The 19,789-nt window shown below is 47.1% G+C and overlaps 1 protein-coding gene across 1 annotated transcript; it reads right to left on the reverse strand.

The window, feature by feature from the left end:
- Positions 1-507: 507 nt before the first annotated feature.
- EPOP (elongin BC and polycomb repressive complex 2 associated protein) lies at positions 508-3,292 on the reverse strand. Its single transcript, XM_020997796.2, has one exon. The coding sequence runs from the start codon at positions 2,759-2,761 to the stop codon at positions 1,529-1,531; it is 1,233 nt and encodes a 410-aa protein (XP_020853455.1). The 5' UTR covers positions 2,762-3,292; the 3' UTR covers positions 508-1,528.
- Between the last annotated feature and the right edge of the window lie 16,497 nt (positions 3,293-19,789).

A 19,789-nucleotide genomic window follows, 5' to 3' on the forward strand; every position in this document is an offset into this window, starting at 1 on the left:
GGTAACAGAACAGGTCTGGCTTATCTCTCCACTTTCCCTTTTCTGTGTAAATAGCGCCTCTGACCCCAAACCTAATCCCTGGGCTCCTCCCTCCTCTGATCCATCAAGAGATCTCTGACAACCAGCTAAATACCCCCAAGTGCCCTTCTCTGACTGCTCGGCTGAGGGAGCAGGCAGAGGGGTCTCTTCTGTTTGCTTTAATGAGCTCTCCGTTCACCCTCCAACCTTCACTATTCCAAGCATTTGGAAACAATCAACCACTTATTCCCAATTTGCCCAGCAAAGGTCTCTCCCGTTTTCTCCCTCAAGAGCTGCTTGGTTTTGTATCTCAACCACCACCACCACCACCACCCCCGAACCCCAACTCCAGGCTGGACCTGACCCGCCCTCAAGGATCTCCATCACTTCCAACAGGCCCAGGACAGTTTTTGCGTCTAAACTCCTCCCCACCTCCCACCCAGCTCCAAGTAGAGAAGAAACCTGTGCATAGGAAGCTCGAAAGGCAACTCGTTTGGTCTAGATTTTATTGATTTCTTCATCCATCCATTGCTTTCCCTGAGACAGCCTCTCACCCCCTCCTCAAAGTCTGCAGATTGGGAAGGGGGGGGGCTTCCCCCTTCCCCTTCAGAAGCAGAGCCTAGCCCCTGCACAGTTTGTTTTTCCAATCCTTTCCAATTCCCTTTGACAACCCCCCTCCCCACACATACTCCAGGATTGAGGGGGGGAGGGAAGTAGAGGGAGACCTAGCTTCCCAAGCAACCTCCCCCTCTCCCCTACTTGAGAAATCCCCCAAAGGAAGAGGAAAACAGTGATGATGGGGAAAAACAAAAAACAGATGTAGGAGGGGGCAGGGAATGGTTGCTAGAAAGAAAAGGGGTCTCTCTGGTTAGGGTCACCAGTATGGCTGAGCTGAGGGTTAGGGAAGGAGATGAAGAGGTGTAGGCCTCCCAATTCCCCAAACTGGCTGTTACAGAGTTTTGCTACTTTTGTCCAATGGGTGTTGCAGGAAGAGAAAAAACCTGGGAAGGAGAAGGAGGGGAAAGGATGTAGGCAGTTAAAGTGCCAGGAGTCCCCGAATTGGAGGCGGGTAGTGGGGGGATCGATCCCCCTTCCGTCACCTCTAAGCTACAGATTGCCTCTCCAGCCCCCGCCCCATTCTGTTCTCTCACTGGAACAGAAGTGTTTTTCTTCATCCCCGGGGTCTTTCCTTTAAATAACTCCGAGCTGGTTTCCCGAGGCGGTCCCCCGCACCCCACCCCCTTACAAGCCAGAAACAAGAGCTACGCTCTCCGTGCCTGTTCCAGCTTCTTTTCCTCTCCCCCAAAGATGAGGTGTCGCTGGGGTGGGGTAGGAGAGACAGCTGGGTACTTCACCTTGACTCCGTCAGGCTCCCTGCCACACTTGGAGATCCCCAGCGAAGAGCAGGAGTTTGGAGAAGCTCTCCGGGCTCTTTGCCCACCCTCTCCAGACGGACAGACCCCTGCAACTTCCCCGCTTTCAGGAAAAAATGTGGGGAAACCCTCCCCATTCAGAGCCTGTCCAGTGTGCGTCCCCAGAACTTGAGGCCGGGAGGCTCGGGGATGGCGGGTCCTCCTAGCTGCCATCTCCACAGCGGGTGGGCCGGGGGCGGTCGGGAGGAGCCACAAAGCCTTAGCGAGGATGCGGGCCTCAGGTCCCCGTCTTCTCCCACCACCAGAGCTGGAGGACAGGGAAAGCTGCCTAGGAGGCTGAAGGAGCTTTTGGTCGGGAGCGACGCCGGGGGACGGCGAGCTTGGGCGCTGCGCTGGGGAGTTACGGGCCGCCGGCGTTTTTTTACCGGTCCCCCGGCCTGGGCTTTCGTTGGGGATGAGGCTGGACGGTCAGACACTCTTCGTAAACTCGGCCCGTCCAGCACGAAGCCTTTCGCATAACACCAGAGTTTCGACTGGCGAATTAAGCGATCGAAATGCTCCCTCCGAGGATCTTCCGAGGGGGCCGGAGCTCCACTGGCCGCAGCAGTCTCGGGGCTAGGGTCTGAGGTCTCACAGGGCACAGAGGGTGAAATGTCCTCAGGGGAGACAGCTTTGACCTCGTCCTTCTGGCTAAGAGGCAACTGCTGGGACTCCACTCTCGGGGCTCCCAGCTCCCGCTGGCCAATCTGGGGGTCAGAAGGCAGCAGGGGAGGAGGCAGTAATTGGGGACTGGACGCCCGGGGCAGAATGGCGGTGGTGATGGACGAGGTACTGAGCTGCGGGACCAAGCTAGGGGTGGATTGGGCAGGAGAAGACGGGGAATCCCGAAGCGGAGGAACAGCTGGGCAGGCTAGTGCGGTCCTGCGAAAGCAAATACTCGGCTGTCCACGATCTTCCTCCTCCTCGCTGCTGCAACTAGGCACCCGGGTGCCCAAGTCCTCGCCGTCTGAGAAGTCGCCGGCTCTGGTCGAATCCGAATCGCTAGAATAGCCAGCCGACGTACCGGGCTTAGCCGGCAGCCACGTTAGGCTTTCCCGGGCCCGGCTGCCCCCGCAAAGAGAGCCCACGAGAACTGACGCCCGCGGCCCCAGCTCCCCCAAATAACTGTCCCTGGCCACTTCCTCCAGCCCGCGGACGAGGCCCAGTTGAGGGGCCCGCAGCTTGGCGAGGGCGCAGAAGGCAAGGGCGCGCAGGCAAAGAGGAGAGAATTCTTGGGGGCCCCGGCGTAGTTTCCGCGGTGTAGGAGAGCACGGAGACGCCCGGGGGACGGCCTGGACGGCTGGCCGGGACGCGGGGCGTAGGGTCTCCATGGAGAGGCCCGGAGGGTCACCCACAGGGTCACTGGTCTGGTACCCACGCTTCCCCAAGGCCCCGCAGAAAAAGAGAACATTGCCCCTCCCTCGACGGGAGGTCTCTTCTTTGGGGCGTCCCCCGCCGGCTTCCCGGTAATCCCCTAGACTTGTCTTCTTGCCCTTTCTTTCTTCTGCTCACGCGTTCAACCCGGCCACCGGACTCCTGGGTCCTCCGCGAGTCTTGGTGTAGACAGCCACCCGGTCAGGGGATCGGGGCATGATGCAACGCCCCGGAAGGGGGAAGAAGGAAACCTTCCTCTAGCCGCCTTCACCCCAGCCCAGACTGGAGCCCCCCTAGAGAAGACAGGAGCGCAAAGGCTGGGAAAACAAAGCGGCTGGAGAGTAAGGCGGGGAAGTTCCCAGGCTCCCCCGCACCCCCAGTCCTCGGCTCCCGCTGGCGGCACCTTCTGCTGGGCTCCTTTCTTCCCGGCCAGCTCCAGAGGACCGCGTTATAGAGAACTGCCCCCTGGTTCCCCCAATACCAGAGCTGGGGCTCCGAGCCGGGAGCTGATTGGGTGGTCTGGAGGCGTGACGTCAGCTCAGTCCCTCTACCCCCGCCCCTTTCACCACCCACCCCTTCCCCATTTCACTGATAGACCTACACACACGTGGAAACCTCACAGCGGAGGAGGGGAAGGGGGGTAAATGTGTGAATGTTAATCTCTTCGTATGTGTTTCGTGTAAATGTGTGTCCCACACACTTTGGGTGTGGGTGACTGGGTGTGAAAGTGTGGAAATGTACCCAACAGTGTGTTTGTGTGTGAGCCCTTGAAGTAAGGAATGTGTGTGTCCGAATCTGGATACTTTTAAATATATGAATAAGATCGGGCCTATAGTCTGATGGGGTAGACCGACAAACAGTTCCCTTTCCTCTCTGCTTTTACGCCTTCGTTACTTTATCTACATTTTGTATACAAAACCCAGTAGCTAAGCGGTTCCATTTCAAATTCTGGGCCACTCCACCACCACCACTTAGAGCTAGAAGGGACCTTAAAAGTCGTCTAGTCCAACCATCTCTTTTTGTCAAAAAAGAAACTGAGGCTCGGAGAGAGAATCTTCTTAAGGTTCCCAGGTTTCCTTCTTCCACGGTCCTGAATTACTCCTTGGGACAGAAGGAGTTCTGGTAGGATTTATTCTCAATGTCCTCACCATATAAGGGGTTAGGGGGTGGAGTCTCTGTACAAAAGAGAGGGGGAGTCTTTAGCCTGTCCATTTACCCACCCCCACCTTCTCCAGAAACATAGTGGGAGTCTTTGGAGATGGGCATCTGTATTCAAACATGAAGAATGGGGAACGGGGAATTGGTATTCTTACATCCCTGAGCACTGTGGAAAGGAGGGGATCTTGGCAGAAGCTTTTTTTTCTCCACAACTGGAAAAATGGGTCGTGAGGTGTGGAGGAAGAAACACGCTGGAAGTGGTCTTAGCTCCCTTCCTCAAGGAGAGGCAATCGAAAGGAAATAGACTTCTAGTAAACTCAGTAAAATAGAATTGTACTGAAACCTTTCTGGGCCACTTCCCCTAGAATGGAAATCCAGTTGTTAGAATGAAGCTTGTCCTGGGGTAATCAAAGGGAGGTGAGTATCAGGACAGAAATGAGAATGAGAGGAGAGACATAAAAGTTTATCTTCTATTAAGGAAGTAAATGGGGGTGGGGGGGTCGGTATGCAGAAAGAGAAAGTGCCTGGATTGCCACCTTGAATGGAGGAGACAGTCAGAGCGTTGTTTTCCTCAGGTGCTCCCCAACAGCAGCTGGATGGGAGCAAGGAGGATCATTCCCCTCTTCCCTTTGCAATGCCAGGAGATGAGACTATTGGTTGGGTGGGGGTGCACCCACCTCATCCCTAGTGTCCATTCTGTAAAAAGGGAGACTGGAGGAAGCATCATCAGAGATCAGTTCTGGGATCTCCTATATCAACTCTCTACATTCTCTCCATCAGCCTGGGGATTCAGTGAAGGATGTATAGAATGGGGTGTCTGTCATGAGGAAACACACACTCAAATGCACAAAACATATGCATTCATTCACAGAAAGGAAGCAGGTTGTAGTGGAGAGTGCTGGTTTTTACTCTGAAGCAACTAGATTTTAGTCCTGGTTATATTACTTACCTTGGGCAAGTAAGTGACTGACTGCCCTTCTAATCCAAAAAGGTTGGATTAGATGATCTCCAGGGTCCCTTCCAGCTCTTACATCTCATGACTCTTTGTATCTCTTTGACTGCATCCTGGCCTAATAGAAGTATTGCTAGACATGGAATCAGAAAATATGAGCTTGAGACTAGGATATGCCACTTACTAGCTTGCGGCCAGTCCTTTAAGCTCTTTTGAGGCTCAATTTCCTCTAGTGTAAAAAAAAGAAAAAAAGGATTGTTAATACTTAACCTCAAAGTAGCTTTAAAGTGTAGTGCTGAATATAAATACAAGTTGTTCTAATTGTATAAATTCTTCCACAGTCAAACGGTGACACTATTACACATTGATCAGGCACCCAATCACACACCCATATTCTTGCATATATAGAATTATATGCCCATACCCTTGCACATCCAGACTCACCCACTCTCTGTGACATTCCCAGAAGCCTGTGCTCATATATTGTTGCCCTACTATCCCCCAAACAGGAGTCTCTGAAGGGCTCGATTCTAATTCTGCCTCCCATGAAGACATAACTTACTCTCTATCAGTTCTGTTCTGGATGGAGCTTAAAATGAGTATTGGCTTCTCTTGGGGAGGAAAGTCAAAGGCCCCTTGCCCTGGCTTCCCCCCAGAAGACTCAAAGTGATTGAGGGAATTTTACATGGAATTATGGGCCGGAAAAGTGTAAAAGAGTGTATTTTTTTTAAATGAGGAGACATAGGTTCTAGTTAAGTCATTTAACTTCTCTGGGCTTCAGTTTATCTTTCTGTAAAATGAAGAGATTGCACTAGATAGGGGTTAGGGGTGTATGTGTGGGAGGTATGGGTGTGGGTGTGAGTTTGGGTGTAAGTGTGTGTAAAACCCTATTGGCAGTGTGGTGAAGCCTCTGGACCCCTTCTCAGAATAATGTTTTCTAAACGCATGTGACAAAATACACAGGATTGCAAGGAAATCAATTATACTTAAATACAGTCATCAAAATATACTTTTTTTTAAAGTTCACAGAGCCCAGGTTAAGAACCCTTGAACTAATGACCCTCCAAGTTCCCTTCCAGATCTGACATTCTCTAAGGTTCAATGACTCCAACAGAAACTTCTGTGTCTCAGGAGGATGGACTAGAGCCTTAGTCTAATTCCCACCCTACCCCCATTCCAGCTGCAGACATCTGGGGAGGGGAGAAAAGAAGCAATTCTTCTCCATTCATAAGTACTGTGTAACAGTCATCCCTGCCTCTTCTTCCAGGATTCAAGACTCCCTTCTCTCTCACGCATTTATAGGGGAAGGTAGCATCGACAGCCTTTGTGGGACTGACTCAAATCTGAGTCCTAATCCTGTACTGATGGGCTTCTTCTGAAGCATCCTTCCCTGATCTCAGCCAAGACCTAGATAAAAGCCTCCCCATCTCTCCCCACCCTCATCTTTCTCTACCTTTCCCACAGGCCCCTTCCAGGCATAGAACTGAAAGAGGATTTTTGAGAACTCAGTCTGGTTCAATCTTGATTCTTCCTGTAGAAGACACCCCACCCTTTTGCCTACTGAAGAGGTAGAATAGATAACTGAAGAGATTGAGAGAGGAAGGGTTTTTCCTTCCTCCCCCCACCTCCAGCTCAACATTTTTATTAAAGACTTGGTTAAAGGCATAGATGGTATATTTATCAAATTTGCTGTTGGGGGCAGCTGGGTGGAGCAGTGGAAAGAACAATAGCCCTGGAATCAGGAGGACCTGAGTTCAAATCTGGACTCAGACACCTATGAGCTGTATGACCCTAAACAAGTCTCAAAAAAAAATTGACGATAACTAGAATCTGGAAGAATAGATAACACATTGCACGGCAGGAGCATGAACTAAATAATGTGACATGACATTTAATAGGGATAAAATAAAACAGGCAGCTTGGCCTATGCTGCCTGTGCCATTTACTATTTTTAGTGAGCCTGGGCAAGTCATGTACCTTCTACGTGCCTCAAGGTTTGATCTGCCATCTGATCCAGATTGGTGCAAGGAATTCCCTAAACTGAGAAAAATCAAATCCTTCCTGTGTTCCTGGAAATGCCAAGTTCTACCCTTGAATTCCAAAAGTCAACTTCCCTGAGTGGAGAGTTCCCTCCACAGAGTGGGAGAAGTATGGATAAATAATAGTTTCTACAAAAAAAAAAGTCTGTGGATTTAAGTGGGCTGTAAACTTAAAATGAGTCAACTATGTGATATGACTGCCAAAAAAGCTAACGCTGTCCCAGGCTGCATGAAAGAGTCCACCATAAGAAGTGACAGAATATTCTTCCTTAGGCCACCTACATCTGAACAACTGCAATGTTCAGCTCTGAATGTCATATTAGAGTGTCCATTATGTATGAGATCCTGGAGAGCAGAGACCAAGTTTTTTGTTTTATTTTGACCCTTCTTTGTATTCCCAACACCTAGTACAATACCTGGCACATAGTAGGTACTTAATAAATGTGTGCTGACTACAACTGACATTTTTTAAGGAAAACATTGGCAAGTTGGAGCGTAACCAGAAGAGACAGAAAAGATAGAAAGGGAGCTGGAGACCACGTCATATGAGAATGGAGGATGGGGTGAAAGGGTTTGGTATGGTTAACTTGGAGAAGACTGAGGAGGAGCATGATAGCACTCTTTAAGTATTTGAAGGGTTGTCACATCCAAGAGGAACTGAGTCTATGCTGCTTGGCCCCAGAAGGTAGAGGTAGGAGGCAAGAGTTGGAGAGAGGCAAAATAAGTTTGATTCAAGGATAGAGAACCAGCCCAGGAGTCGAAAGGACCTGAGTTCAAATTCAACCTCAGACACTTATTAGCTGTGTGATGATAGGCAAGTCGCTTAACCCCAATTGCTGATCTCCTCAAAAAAAAGTTTGATTCTAGATGGGGAAATCTCTCAATAATGAGAATGATCTAAAAATGGAATAGAGTACCTCAGCAGCTAACAGGTTCTCCTTCATAGAAGATGTTTAAACCAAGGCTAAATGATCCTTTATTGGAGATGTAGTGGGAATTCTTGTTGAAAAACTAGTTGGTATGCACAACTCCTAAAGTTTCCTCTATCTCAAAGGTTCTAGATATATCCAGAAGTAGGATGAGTTGCCCCTGAAGAAGGTGGGTTACCCCATCATTAGACACTTCAAGCAAAGGTTAGAGGAGTCCTCTTTAAGTGATGAGTGTTGAAGGGACATTCTTATTGAGGTCCCAGTACAATGGCCTCCTGGACTCCTTGAATCTCTGAGTCTGTCATCTTATAAAGGAACTGTCGTCCCTTCCAAGGGATAGACTAGGAGCTGAGGATGCCAAGGTCCTATTCCTAGTTCTGATGCTTCCTCCTGACAACTCCAGCCCTGGATAAGTTGAGAATCTCAGATATCAATGGAAAGATGATGTTTGGGAAGGACTATGTTAAAAACAAGTGGGAAACTGTAGCAGAAAGACCCTGAAACTGGGAGGTTGACCTGGATTTTGTCCTAGATCTGCCATTAACTAGATGTGTGAGTCCTTAGGGAAGTCACTTCTTTGTGGGTTTTTTCTTCTGTGAAATCAGAGGGTTAGTCAACATGATTTCTAAAATCACTTCCAGCTCTAACATTCTAGGGGCTAGTGAAGGAGGGAACAAGCATTTATTAAATATCTACTATGTTGACCCTGGGCAGTCAATTAACCTCTGTTTGTCTAAAGGGCAGCTAGGTGGCTCAGTGGATAGAGCACTGGGCCTGGAGTCAGGAAAGACCTGAGTTCAAATCTGGATTCAGATACTTACTACCTGTATAATCTTGGGCAAGTCACTTAACCTCTGTTTGCCTTAATCCACTCAAGAAGGAAATGGCCAACTACTCCAATATCTTTGCCAAGAAAACCCCACGGACAGCATTGATGTGGTATGTCCAGGGGGGTCACAAAGAGTCGGACATGACTAAACAGCAAGTGTATCAGGCTCTTTATCTCATTTGATTCTTACAACCACCCCGGGAGGTGAGTGCTGGTATTATTCCTATTTCATATTTGAGGAAGTCAAGAAAGACATAAATAGAGATTTGCCTAGGGTCACACAGCTAGTGTCTGAGCCAGGATTTTAACTCAGGTGTTCTTGTCTTCAGGCCCAGTACTCTTGCTGCTGAGCCACCTAGATGGTTATGAGGCTCTTGTTTCATAGAAAGGCAAAGGGTTGAATTAAAGAGCCCTGGCCTTGAGGTCAAGAGCCCTGGGCTCAAATCTGGTCTCTGACTTCAACAATGCAACCTTAACTAAAGCATTTAAGTTCTCCCAGCCTCACTCCCTCATCCATAAAACACTAGCATTATTAATTAACACTTTCATTACCTACCTCCACAGAGCCAGGGTGAGCAAAGTAGGTTGTTAAGGGCTATATAAATCTGAGTTGTTATTATAGATGAACCCCACTGGGAGAGGGAGCAGCAGGTGGGCTAACAGGGCTTGGGAGGCACTGTCAAGGGGAAGATTTATTTTGATTTGGGAAATGGCCCCAAGAGGGAGAAATGGAGAGGAAGATGGAGGATGGGCTTATCCCCTGGTTACATCTGGAGAAACTCCATAGAGCCTGGGTCTGGATATGGGATGAACACTGGAAGTAGCTTAAATTAGACTTGTAATGTAGTAGTGTTGGTCTCTGCTCCCTTTATGCATCTAAACTCAAGAAGGGCCTTTGAAGGTTTTCCCCCTTAGTTTGTATTCTTCAGAGACAGTGGGACCTGGGTCCTGGATCCAGGAGGAGACTAGGGGGAAACCTCTTCCTGTTTTTCCCTTGAGGGAACGTAAGAAGAAAGGAGCAGCAGTGGCTTAACCTTGGACAATCTATTTAGTGGCCTAGCCTCAGTTTTCCCAATCGTAAAATAAAAGGGCTGGAGTGGATGATCTATAGGGCCCCTTTTAGTTTTTAATCCTATAATCCCATAACTCTCTGGTTCAGACTCTGTTCTCTGTTTAAGTCCATCTGATTCCCTCCTTCACCTTACCTTCCCCCACCTCTGAACCTTTGCATTGATTCATTTGTTCCTTCACTAAACAAATCAACATCTAGGCACTGCAGGGTAGGAGATACAAAGATGAATTCAACACAGTGTTATTCTATAGATGAAATACATCAGAATTCAGATGACAGAGACCTCAATGTGGGCTAGAATAACCAAAGAAATCTTCCCAGAGGAGGGTGGGCTTAACTAGAGTTTTGAAGGATGGGTTGAATTTGGATGAAGAGAGAGAAGAGTAGAAGACCCTTCTCAGGAAGGATGAACCAAAGGAGCAGTGGTTTTCCAAGTCAGAAATCTGTAAGGGTCATTTCAGGAGAAAAAATTTAGTGGGAATAGAGAGTTCCTTAGAGGAGCAGTGGAAGAAATGGCTGCCCTCATGGAGCTTACAATCTGGTGAGGGAGATAAAGCTTGTAGACATAAGTAAAATAAGCAAGTTATTTAAAAAAAACACTCTGTGAGTTGAAGAGGAAGGATTTATTTCTGCTGAAGATTGATCAGGGAAATTACATTGACCTTGAAGAATGGGTAGAAATTAAACAAACAGTGGGATCAGGAGTAGTGGTGGAGGATATTTCAGGCAGAAAGAATATACTGAGTCAGAGAAGTGAAGACCTTTTAGCACATGCTTAAGAATTAGTAAATCACCTGGTTTGGGGACTTGAAAGAGAACAGTGGGAGACAAAGCTGGAAAGGTAACTTGAGGCTGGATTGTAGAAGTCTGATTAACAAGCATAGAATCTTAGACATTATTTGCTAGATGATGGGGAGCATTAGAAGGTTCTGGAGCAATGACTGTGTTTTAGAAAGATTATTGTGAGGGAGTAAGAAGGATGCATTGCTGAGGGAAGAGCCTGGAGGCGGGCAGACCAGTTTTAAGGGTATTGCATTAGTCCAGGAGAGAGTTAATGAGGGCCTGAAGTAGTCTGGTTGCCATGGGAAAGGAAAGGAGGGGCCCAACACCAGAGGAGAGAGGGATCCTGTTGTAACAAAAAGAACAATGAATTTTGAGCCAAAAGTCTTGAGTACAAATATTCTCTCTACTACTTGTGTTGTGACTTTGACAGAGTCACTTCAGTATTCTTAGTCTGTTTCTTCCTTTACAGAAGAAAAGTGTTGGACTCATTGCTCTGAGGTGCATTCCAGTTCTAAATCTATGATGCCCGTGATCCCTCCTCAATATTCCATTCCCATCAGTGCCAGAAGTAGAACTGACCAGGTTCCTGATTGTTGGATAGCTGTGGGGAAAGAGAGACGGAGACAGGGACAGAGAGAGAGAGAGAAGAGGAGAGAGGAGGGGAGGGAACGAGAGAGGAGGGGAGGGAATGAGAGAAGATTAAAAAATGGTGTCTAGTCCAAATTTGGAGCCTGAGTAAGTGGCAGAATGGTGATGTCGCTAACAGAAACAAATAAGTCAGAAAGAGGTTACTACGGGCTTGGGTTTTTTGTGGGGTTTTTTTTTGGAGAGGGGGGAGTGGGAAGTGGCTGGGAGGGAAGCCAACGAGTTCAGTTTGGGTCATGTTGAGTCTGAAGGCTTTTGATGTAGGTTTGGGAGTCATTTGCATAGAGGTGCTAAGTGAAGCCACGGTGAGCTGCCTGAGAAAGAGAATGTAAAGGGTAGAGAAGAGGGTGGTAGAGAGAATCCAAAGGAAGAACCACACCTTTACCCAGGTGATAGCCCTTACCTCAGTTCTTTCCCTAGCCCTATGCCCAGCCCCCCTCCACCCCTTTTTCCCAGCCCTGCATTCCTTTTGCCCTCCCCCTCCTCCATAGAGTCCACCGTGATTTACCCCACCCTGCTCAACTCCCTCCATTCTGGTCTATTCCTCTGATTGGTCCGTGAGGCTGAGGTCCTTCCAGATGGTCTGCAGGCTGGTCTCAGAATAATAACGTTTATAACATGACAATATCTATTCTTAGGTTTCTGGCATGACTTAATAACTTAATTGAGACAGCCCTCATTAGCATCTCAGCCAAAGCAGGGCTAATCTTCCCATTCATTCTGATAAGGGTTAGGTTCTTTCTTTCTCTCTCTCTCTTTTTTAAGGGGCAAATGTGGTCTGCGAGGCCTTTGTCCTGACTGAATGACTGAAGTGGGTCACAAACTGAAAAGGTTGAGAAGCGCTGTCCAGCTGAAGACCCTGTCTCTCCATCTGCATTTGTCCTTGGGTCCTGGGTGTACACTGTCTGCCCCATTAGCCCACTGGGGGCCCTTTGAGGGAGGGGATCATGAGAGTTCCTTCCTCTGCCTCTCCCCATCCCACCCCTCCCAGAGCTTTACCCTCAAGGCCCCTCAGATTAGGTGGAGATAGCATTGTCTGGGGATTGAAGGGCTGGGGAAGAGGGAAAAACCTGAGAGAGGGCTATGAGGTGAGAATCGGAGAGGAGAGGAAGCAGATATTTCTTGTGGATGGGTGTTAGAATCTGGAAAATCAAATTACACGGCAAGAAAGACTCTGGAGAGGATATTATTTTGCTTGTTACGCCGTTACTCCCCCACATGCACATAGGCACATATTAATGCTTAAATAATTAAATGAAGGAAGGGAATAAGCATTTATAAAGAACCTACTACGTGCCAGGCACTCTGCTAAGCATTTTACCAATGTTATTTCATTTGATCCTCACAAACCTTCGAAGTAAGTGCTACTATTATCACCCCCATTTTGCAGTTGAAGAAACCGAGGTCTGCCTCTTCAATCCCAGTGTTTTATCCACGGCACCACCTAGCCACCTTGAATGAATAATCGACATAAATTTGTTGAGTAGCTCCTGGGTGGTAAGAGACAGCATGGTGCAATGGATGGAGTTGGGACCTGAGTTTGAATCCTGCCTCAGACACTTACTAGATGTGGGATCTTAGGCAAGGAACCTCTCCAGGCCTCAGTTTCTTCATCTGTAGAATGTGGGGGCTAGATCCCTTTGCCCCAAAGGTACCATTCGGCTCTACCTCTATGACCCTATATTCTAAGGTCCTCATCATCTCTTTGCCTTCATGCCAGACCCCACCTCAGCCTCATTTCACTTTCTTTTTCTTTATTCTCAGATCATCCGTGGGACCCTACAAGTTCCCTTCTCTCAGTAACTCCCCTCAAAACTCACCAGAGCCTGACAGGAGAAAAGGTTAACGGGTGGAGGGGACTGGATAGGGCAGTATTGGGGGGGGGTTCTGACCAGAACTGACACTAGGAATTCTTGTTTTGGGGACAAATTCATTTGGGGCAAAAAAAAAGTGGTGAGGGAGGGGAGAACAGTGCCAACCAAAGAACTGGACAGCCTTCCCCACAAAGAATTTGATCTGCACCCCTCTGGGGGTTGGAGAAGAAGACTGGACTTGGACTCAGGAAGACCTGAGTTTGAATCCTGCCTTAAACATTGACTGGCTATTTGACCCTCTCTGTTGCTGCTGTTGCTGAGTTGTCTCTGACTCTCTGTGACCTCATTTTGGGGTTTTCTTGGCAGAAATACTGGAGTGGTTTGCCATTTCCTTCTCCAGCTCATTTTACAGATGAGGAAACTGAGGCAAACAGTGACTTGGCCATGGTCACACCAGTAAGAGTCTGAGGCCAGATTTGAATTCAGGAAGATGAGTGTTCCTGACTCCAGGCCTCGAACTATATCTACTGTAACACCAAAATGCCTTTTTTGATCCTTAGGCAAGTCACTTAATCTATCTAGGCCTCAATTTTTTTCATCTGTAAAAGGGGTTTGGACTCATTAAACTCTAAGATCCTCTCCAGTTCTGAAACTACGAACCTGTGATTCTGTGGACAAAAGGAGTGAATCATGCCCAGGACTCTGAAGGTGGCAGGCTGGGGGGGAGGGGGAGGGCAGGCAAGGGAGCACATTTCCCCTCTGATCTCTCCTCCCAGACATTGGGGCAATGGAGCAAATCCCCTGCTATCCCTCTGCTGTTCCCAGCTGTGGGGGAGACTTCACTGGGGATGTGCCTGATTCTCAGCACCATCTCTCTCTTCCCTCCTCAGGGCTCCTCCTCCTCTTCCTCCTCCTCTCACCATGAGGGCAGTGCCCGGGAGCCCCCTGAGGGCAGCAGGGATGCCAAAGGGAAAAAGTCTTCCAGCCACAGCCATAAGGGCAAGAAGCTGAGCAGTGGGAAAGGCATGGCCAGCTTCACCTCTGCCTCCTCCTCTTCCTCCTCCTCTTCTTCTGGAGGACCCTTCCAGCCCACAGGTAAGTGTGGGAGCTAAGGGGGAGCCTAAGGCACTGGAGCCCAGGCTGGTGCCAGCCCAACTCCACTTTTTTTTTTTTTTGCTTTTAGGCAATTGGGCTTAAGTGACTTGCCCAGGGTCACACAGCTAGTAAGTGTCAAATGTCTGGTCTGAGACAGGATTTGAACTCAGTTCCTTCTGACTCCAGGGCCAGTGCTCTATCCACTGTGCCACCTAGCTGCCCAACTGGCTATTATTATTACAGAGAACATTGTGCTGGATATTGAGGAACATACAAAGAAAGATATTTAAAACACAGTTTCTACTCACAAGATGCTTGGAGTCTAGGATGAGCTAATATCTCTAAAATGTTATATGAATTATTTTCATTGATCTCCACCTGTCTGTGACTAGATATGATATGCCTTTTAGAGTTGCCTGAATCACAAAGTGATTAAATGACTTGCCTAGGTAAGACCCTCCTGATGTTGAAGTCCAATACCCCATCCAGTACTATGGACCAATGCCTCTTATTATTCACTATAGCACATATGATATGGTAAAGGGTTTCTCTCTCTCCCCCCACCTCTCTCTCAGTTTCTCTCTCTCTCTCTCTCTCTCTCTCTCTATATATATATATATATATATATATTTGTGTGTGTGTGTATGCATACACACACACACACACACGCACACACACACAAGTATATTACCAAGTATTCAGGGGATGAGATGAAATATTATGAAGCTGACATACTAAGTACCAAAAGAAATAAAGAGTTGGGGCTGCTGTCCATGACCCCATTCTGGATTTTCTTGGCATAGATACTGGGTGACTTGCTATTTCCTTCTCCAGTTCATTTTATAGATGAGGAAACTGAGACAAACAGGATTAAGTGACTTGCCTGGGGTCACACAGCTAGTGTCTGAGGCCAGATTTGAACTCCCAAAGAGTCTTTCTGACTGCAGGCCCAGTATTCTATCCACTGCGCCACCTAGCGGCCACTGTAGTTGGTGCTCTGATCATTCAAAAGAGAGGAGATCATTTTCTGGTGGAGGAAATCAGGAAAGGCTTTCAGAAGACAGGGGCATTGGACCTGAGCCTTGAAAGATGGATAGTAACCCAAGGGGTGGAAGTGTATGAGAGCGGCATGTATGTGTATGTAGTGATGAATAGGGTGGAATATGAGTTGAGCTCATGTTTGTTAATAACTAAAGGAAGCTAAACAATACAGTGGATAAAGCAATGAGCCTGGGATCAGGAACACCTGAATTCAAATCTGAACTCAGACACTTCCTAGCTATATGACCTGGGCAAGTCTCTTAACTTTTGTCTGACTCAATTTCCTGTTTTGTAAAAAAATAGGGATAATAATAGCACCCACCTCCCCAGGATCAAAAGCACTATAGAAATGCTAGCTATTATTATTATCAGTGTTGTGAGGCCTGTCCCCCACATGTAGCACCAGGAGGAGAGGGGAGGCAGGGTGTAGTTGCGTAGCTCAAAGGGAGCCAGGATAGACATCTGTAGCCTCTTCTCCCCACCCCCACCCCTTCTCCAAGGGAGATTTTAATTCCTGCCAGGAGAGGAAGCAAGAGGTTGGGGACAGATGGTTTGGCCACTCTGCTCTCCTCAAAGAAAGGGGATACCAAATTAGAATTATATCTATCTGCTCCCTTAAATAGTATTTGTCTAGGGGATGAGGTTTTCAAGTTCAATCCAACTTCTGATTGCTATTTCATTCATAGGAAAAGTAGGACCCCAAGCTTTCTATCCAAGGCTTGACCCCTTTCCTACCAAATACCAATCTCACAATGAATACATATAGCAATTATTAAAGAAACCCATTTACCCAATTCAATAGCAAAACAATTCAGAGAAAATATACATAGAATATAGACCAGATAATACAGAGTAAGGTCACTTTCCTTCTCATTGAGATTGATGTAATTCAGCTTAACTGAGAAAGAGAAAAAGAGAGAGTCCTAGATCTCATCCGAGGAGAAATTCTCCAAAGTCTCTAGTGTAACAAGCTGGGGGGGAGGGTGGTGGCAGCTAGGTGGCACAGTGAATAGAGCACCAGCCATGAAGTCAGGAGGACCCGAGTCCAAATCCGGCCTCAGAGCAAACACTTAACACTTACTAGCTGTGTGACCCTGGCCAAGTCACTTAACCCCAATTGCCTGAAAAACAAACAAACAAACAAAAGCAAGCTGGGGATAGGGATATGATAGAGACTGTCAGCTCTCCTTGTGTTGGCTTCATCCCAGAGTTTTTCCCTTCAGCAGCCGGAAATGGGGTTATCTTCCATCTTCTTTCTTCAAACAGGAAGCCAGAAGAACCCTAAATCTGAAGAGACTCGGCAACCTGAAGAAAACTCAAAGAGTTCCCCTCTGTCCTACTCTCACCAACTCCACCCATACTCTCAAACAGGGCAGGGCATTCATCTTCACCAATAAGGAGGAAGTTCCATAGCAAAAGATTTTGGGACTGGGATTACATCAGTTCTATAACCTTCTGTGCCTTTTCAGAAGTTTTCTCTAAAACTGGAGACAAATTCCAGCTTGCTGTCAAGAAGAAAAAAAAACTCAAAAATTCAGATGGAATCGTGGGTTCTCCTTCCTTGGAGCACTTTAAGCGGAAGCTAGCTGCCTACTTATGGGGCATGTTATAGTGCAAGATCCTTTCCTGCATCACCTGGACTGGGTGGCCTTGAAGGCCCCTTCTAACTCTCCTATTCTGTGATTTTGACCATGAATAATGCCATGGAACTTTAGATCTACAAGGTTCCTTAGATATCATCTAATTCAACCCAGTCATCTAATGGAGAAAGAAACTAAGGCTCAAAGAAGATCTGAATCTGAAAATTTGGAGCTGAGAAGGGTTCTAAAGGCTACCTAGTCCTTTTTTCTAGTTCTTCATTTTACGTATGAAGAAATTGAGGCCCAGAGAGATCAAGTGACCTGCCCAAATTTGAAGCCTGGAGTTATCTGACTCCAGGGAACGTGTTCTTCCCATCATCCCATCTTATTGATGGAGAAGTGACCCACCCATGTGACTTCTAATTTATTACTCTTTCCATTAACCTATAGTCTCAGGAAGTTCTGCTAATTAGAAGGCAAAAACAATCATTAAGATATAAAGGATCATATTCTGCCCTCACCTATCAGGTGTAGTGAAAAGAATAATAATAAACATTTCTATAGATGGCTAGGTGTTGAAATGGATAGAGGGCTAGACCTAGAGTCAGGAAGACCAGAATTCATCTGACCTTGGGTATTTCACTAACTGTGTGACCTTGGGCAAGTCATTTTACCTCTTTTTCCTCGACTGTAAAATGGGGATCAAAGCACCTTTCTCCACAGTTATTGTGAGGATCAAATATTTGATAATACTTGTAAAGCACAGTGCCTGGCACATAGTGGGAGCTATATAAATGCTATTATTGCTATATAGCACTTTATATAGGTTACCTCATTTGATCGTTACAACTCTGTGAGATAGGTGCCACTGTCCTCATTTTACAGAGGAGGAAACAAAGGCTGAGAGGTTAAACAAGTTACCCACAGTCACGCCACTGAATAGCGTCTGAGACATGATTTGAATTCAGATCTTTCTGAATTCTAAGTCCAGCATTCTATCCACTTCCACACCCACCTGCCTCAAAGAAAGGGAAATCCATTGTCCTGGCTCATCCCTGTTGCAAAGAAATTTGTTGCTCTTCTGTCCTTTCAATCATATCCTATTCTTCGTGGCCTCATTTGGGGTTTTCTTGGCAAACAATGGGCGTGGTTTGCTATTTCCTTCTCTAGCACATTTTGCAGATGAGGAGACTGAGACAAAGAGGGTTAAGTGACCTGCCCAAGGTCACACAGGTAGGAAGTGTCTGATGCCACATTTGAACTTAAGTCTTCCAGACTCCAAGCCCAGCACTCTGTCCACTACACCACCTAGCTACCCTTTTGCACAGAAATAAAAAAGGTCGGTTTGCTTAGAAGCCCAGATATACATGAAAAGGAAGAATAAGTCTGGAAAGGCAGGTCGTACACAGTGAGGTCTTGAAGGGCCTTGAATCCTCCACTAAAGAGAAGTCATAATATTCTTTGGCAACAGGGAGCTACTAAAGGTTTGTGATCATCTGTTCAGTGATCAAGAACCTCAAGTCACCATGCTAGATAGCACCTTGAAGGGACATAAAGAATAAGATATGGGGGCAGCTGGGTGGCACAGTGGATACAGCAGCGGCCCTGGAGTCATGGAGGACCTGAGTTCAAATCCAGTCTCAGACTAGACACTTGACACTACTAGCTGTGTGACCCTGGGCAAGTCACTTAACCCCAATTGCCTTGCAAAAATAAATAAATAAATAAATAATGAGATACGGACCTTGTTCTTAGGGAGCTCCCAATTTATTTGGAGAGAAAAGATGCCTACTTTTTTTTTTTAAGGTAACAAAAAGGACAGTAGGTGCAGGATGCTTTGGATGGCCACAACGCCTGCCATATTTGGATCATACTTCTTCCTCAGCTCAGCCTGTCAGAATCCTAGCTCAAGCACCATTTATTCCATCAAGTCTTCCCTGATCCTTTGGGTTGTCAGTGCCCCCCTCTCCTCAAATTCCATTGCGGGTACCTGAGTAAGCGTCTCTATCCACCAATCAAATATAAGCTCCCTGAGGGCAGGTATTTTGTTGTTTTTGCGTGGGATTATGACGGCAGCTAGGTGTTGTAGCAAATAAAGCTGCAGGCTTGGAGTTAGGAAGACTTCCTAAATTCAAATCCAGCCTTGGATGCCTCCTAGCTGTGTGACCCTGGGCAAGACACTTCACCCTGCCAGCCTCAGCTTCCTCCTCTATCAAATGAGCTGGAGAAGGAAATGGCAAACCGCTCCAGTATCTTTGTCAAGCAAACCCCAAAACGGGCTCACAAAGAGTGGGACAGGACTGAACAGCAACAGTGGATCCACAGTTACCTTGACTTCTAAATCAAGAAGTCCTGGCTTTCCCTCACAGATCCTGGATGTGTGGCCCTAGGCTGGAGTTTTCACCTTATCTGTGCCCCAGGCAACTGTCCCAGGCTATAAATTGCAAAACAGCTGCTGACCTGCACTGGTTGGAGAAAGTTTCCTCTCTGGGAGTTCCCTCACAAGTGACCAAAATATACATAACCTGTGACCCCGCAGCTAAGCCTAACTTCAGGGAGGTCGGAGATAGAAAGAAAGGTGCCTTAGAGCAGCACCTTTTGTAATAGGAGCCCTTAGACCAGGAAATGACTAATCAAACTGCAGGACACAAATCTGAGAGAAAACTACTTTGCCTTGTTATTTGTCCTTCATTCTGGAAGAGGACCATTAACTTTGCCTTAAGAAACAATTGGGGGGCAGCTAGGTGGCACAGAGGATAGAGCACCGGCCCTGGATTCAGGAGGACCTGAGTTCAAATCCAGCCTCAGACACATAACACTTACTAGCTGTGTGACCCTGAGCCAGTCACTTAACCCCACTGCCTAGCCAAAAAAAAAAAGAGAAAGAAAGAAACAACTGGAAAAATACAGAGAAGCCTGGGAAGACTAGGTGAACTAATGCAAAGTGAATTAAGAAAAGCTAGCCTTACAAAAGGGGCAACTAGGTGTCGCAGTGGATAGATAGCCAGCATCTTCCTGAATTCAAATCGGGCCTCAGATACTTCCTAG

The sequence above is a fragment of the Phascolarctos cinereus genome, unplaced genomic scaffold (assembly GCF_003287225.1).
Source record: "Phascolarctos cinereus isolate Bilbo 61053 unplaced genomic scaffold, phaCin_HiC Scaffold_5;HRSCAF=322, whole genome shotgun sequence".
Classification (NCBI taxonomy): domain Eukaryota; kingdom Metazoa; phylum Chordata; class Mammalia; order Diprotodontia; family Phascolarctidae; genus Phascolarctos; species Phascolarctos cinereus.

Bases quoted from the DNA above. Each gene is read 5' to 3' on its own strand.
- EPOP (XM_020997796.2), bottom strand. From the start codon at position 2,761: ATGGAGACCCTACGCCCCGCGTCCCGGCCAGCCGTCCAGGCCGTCCCC.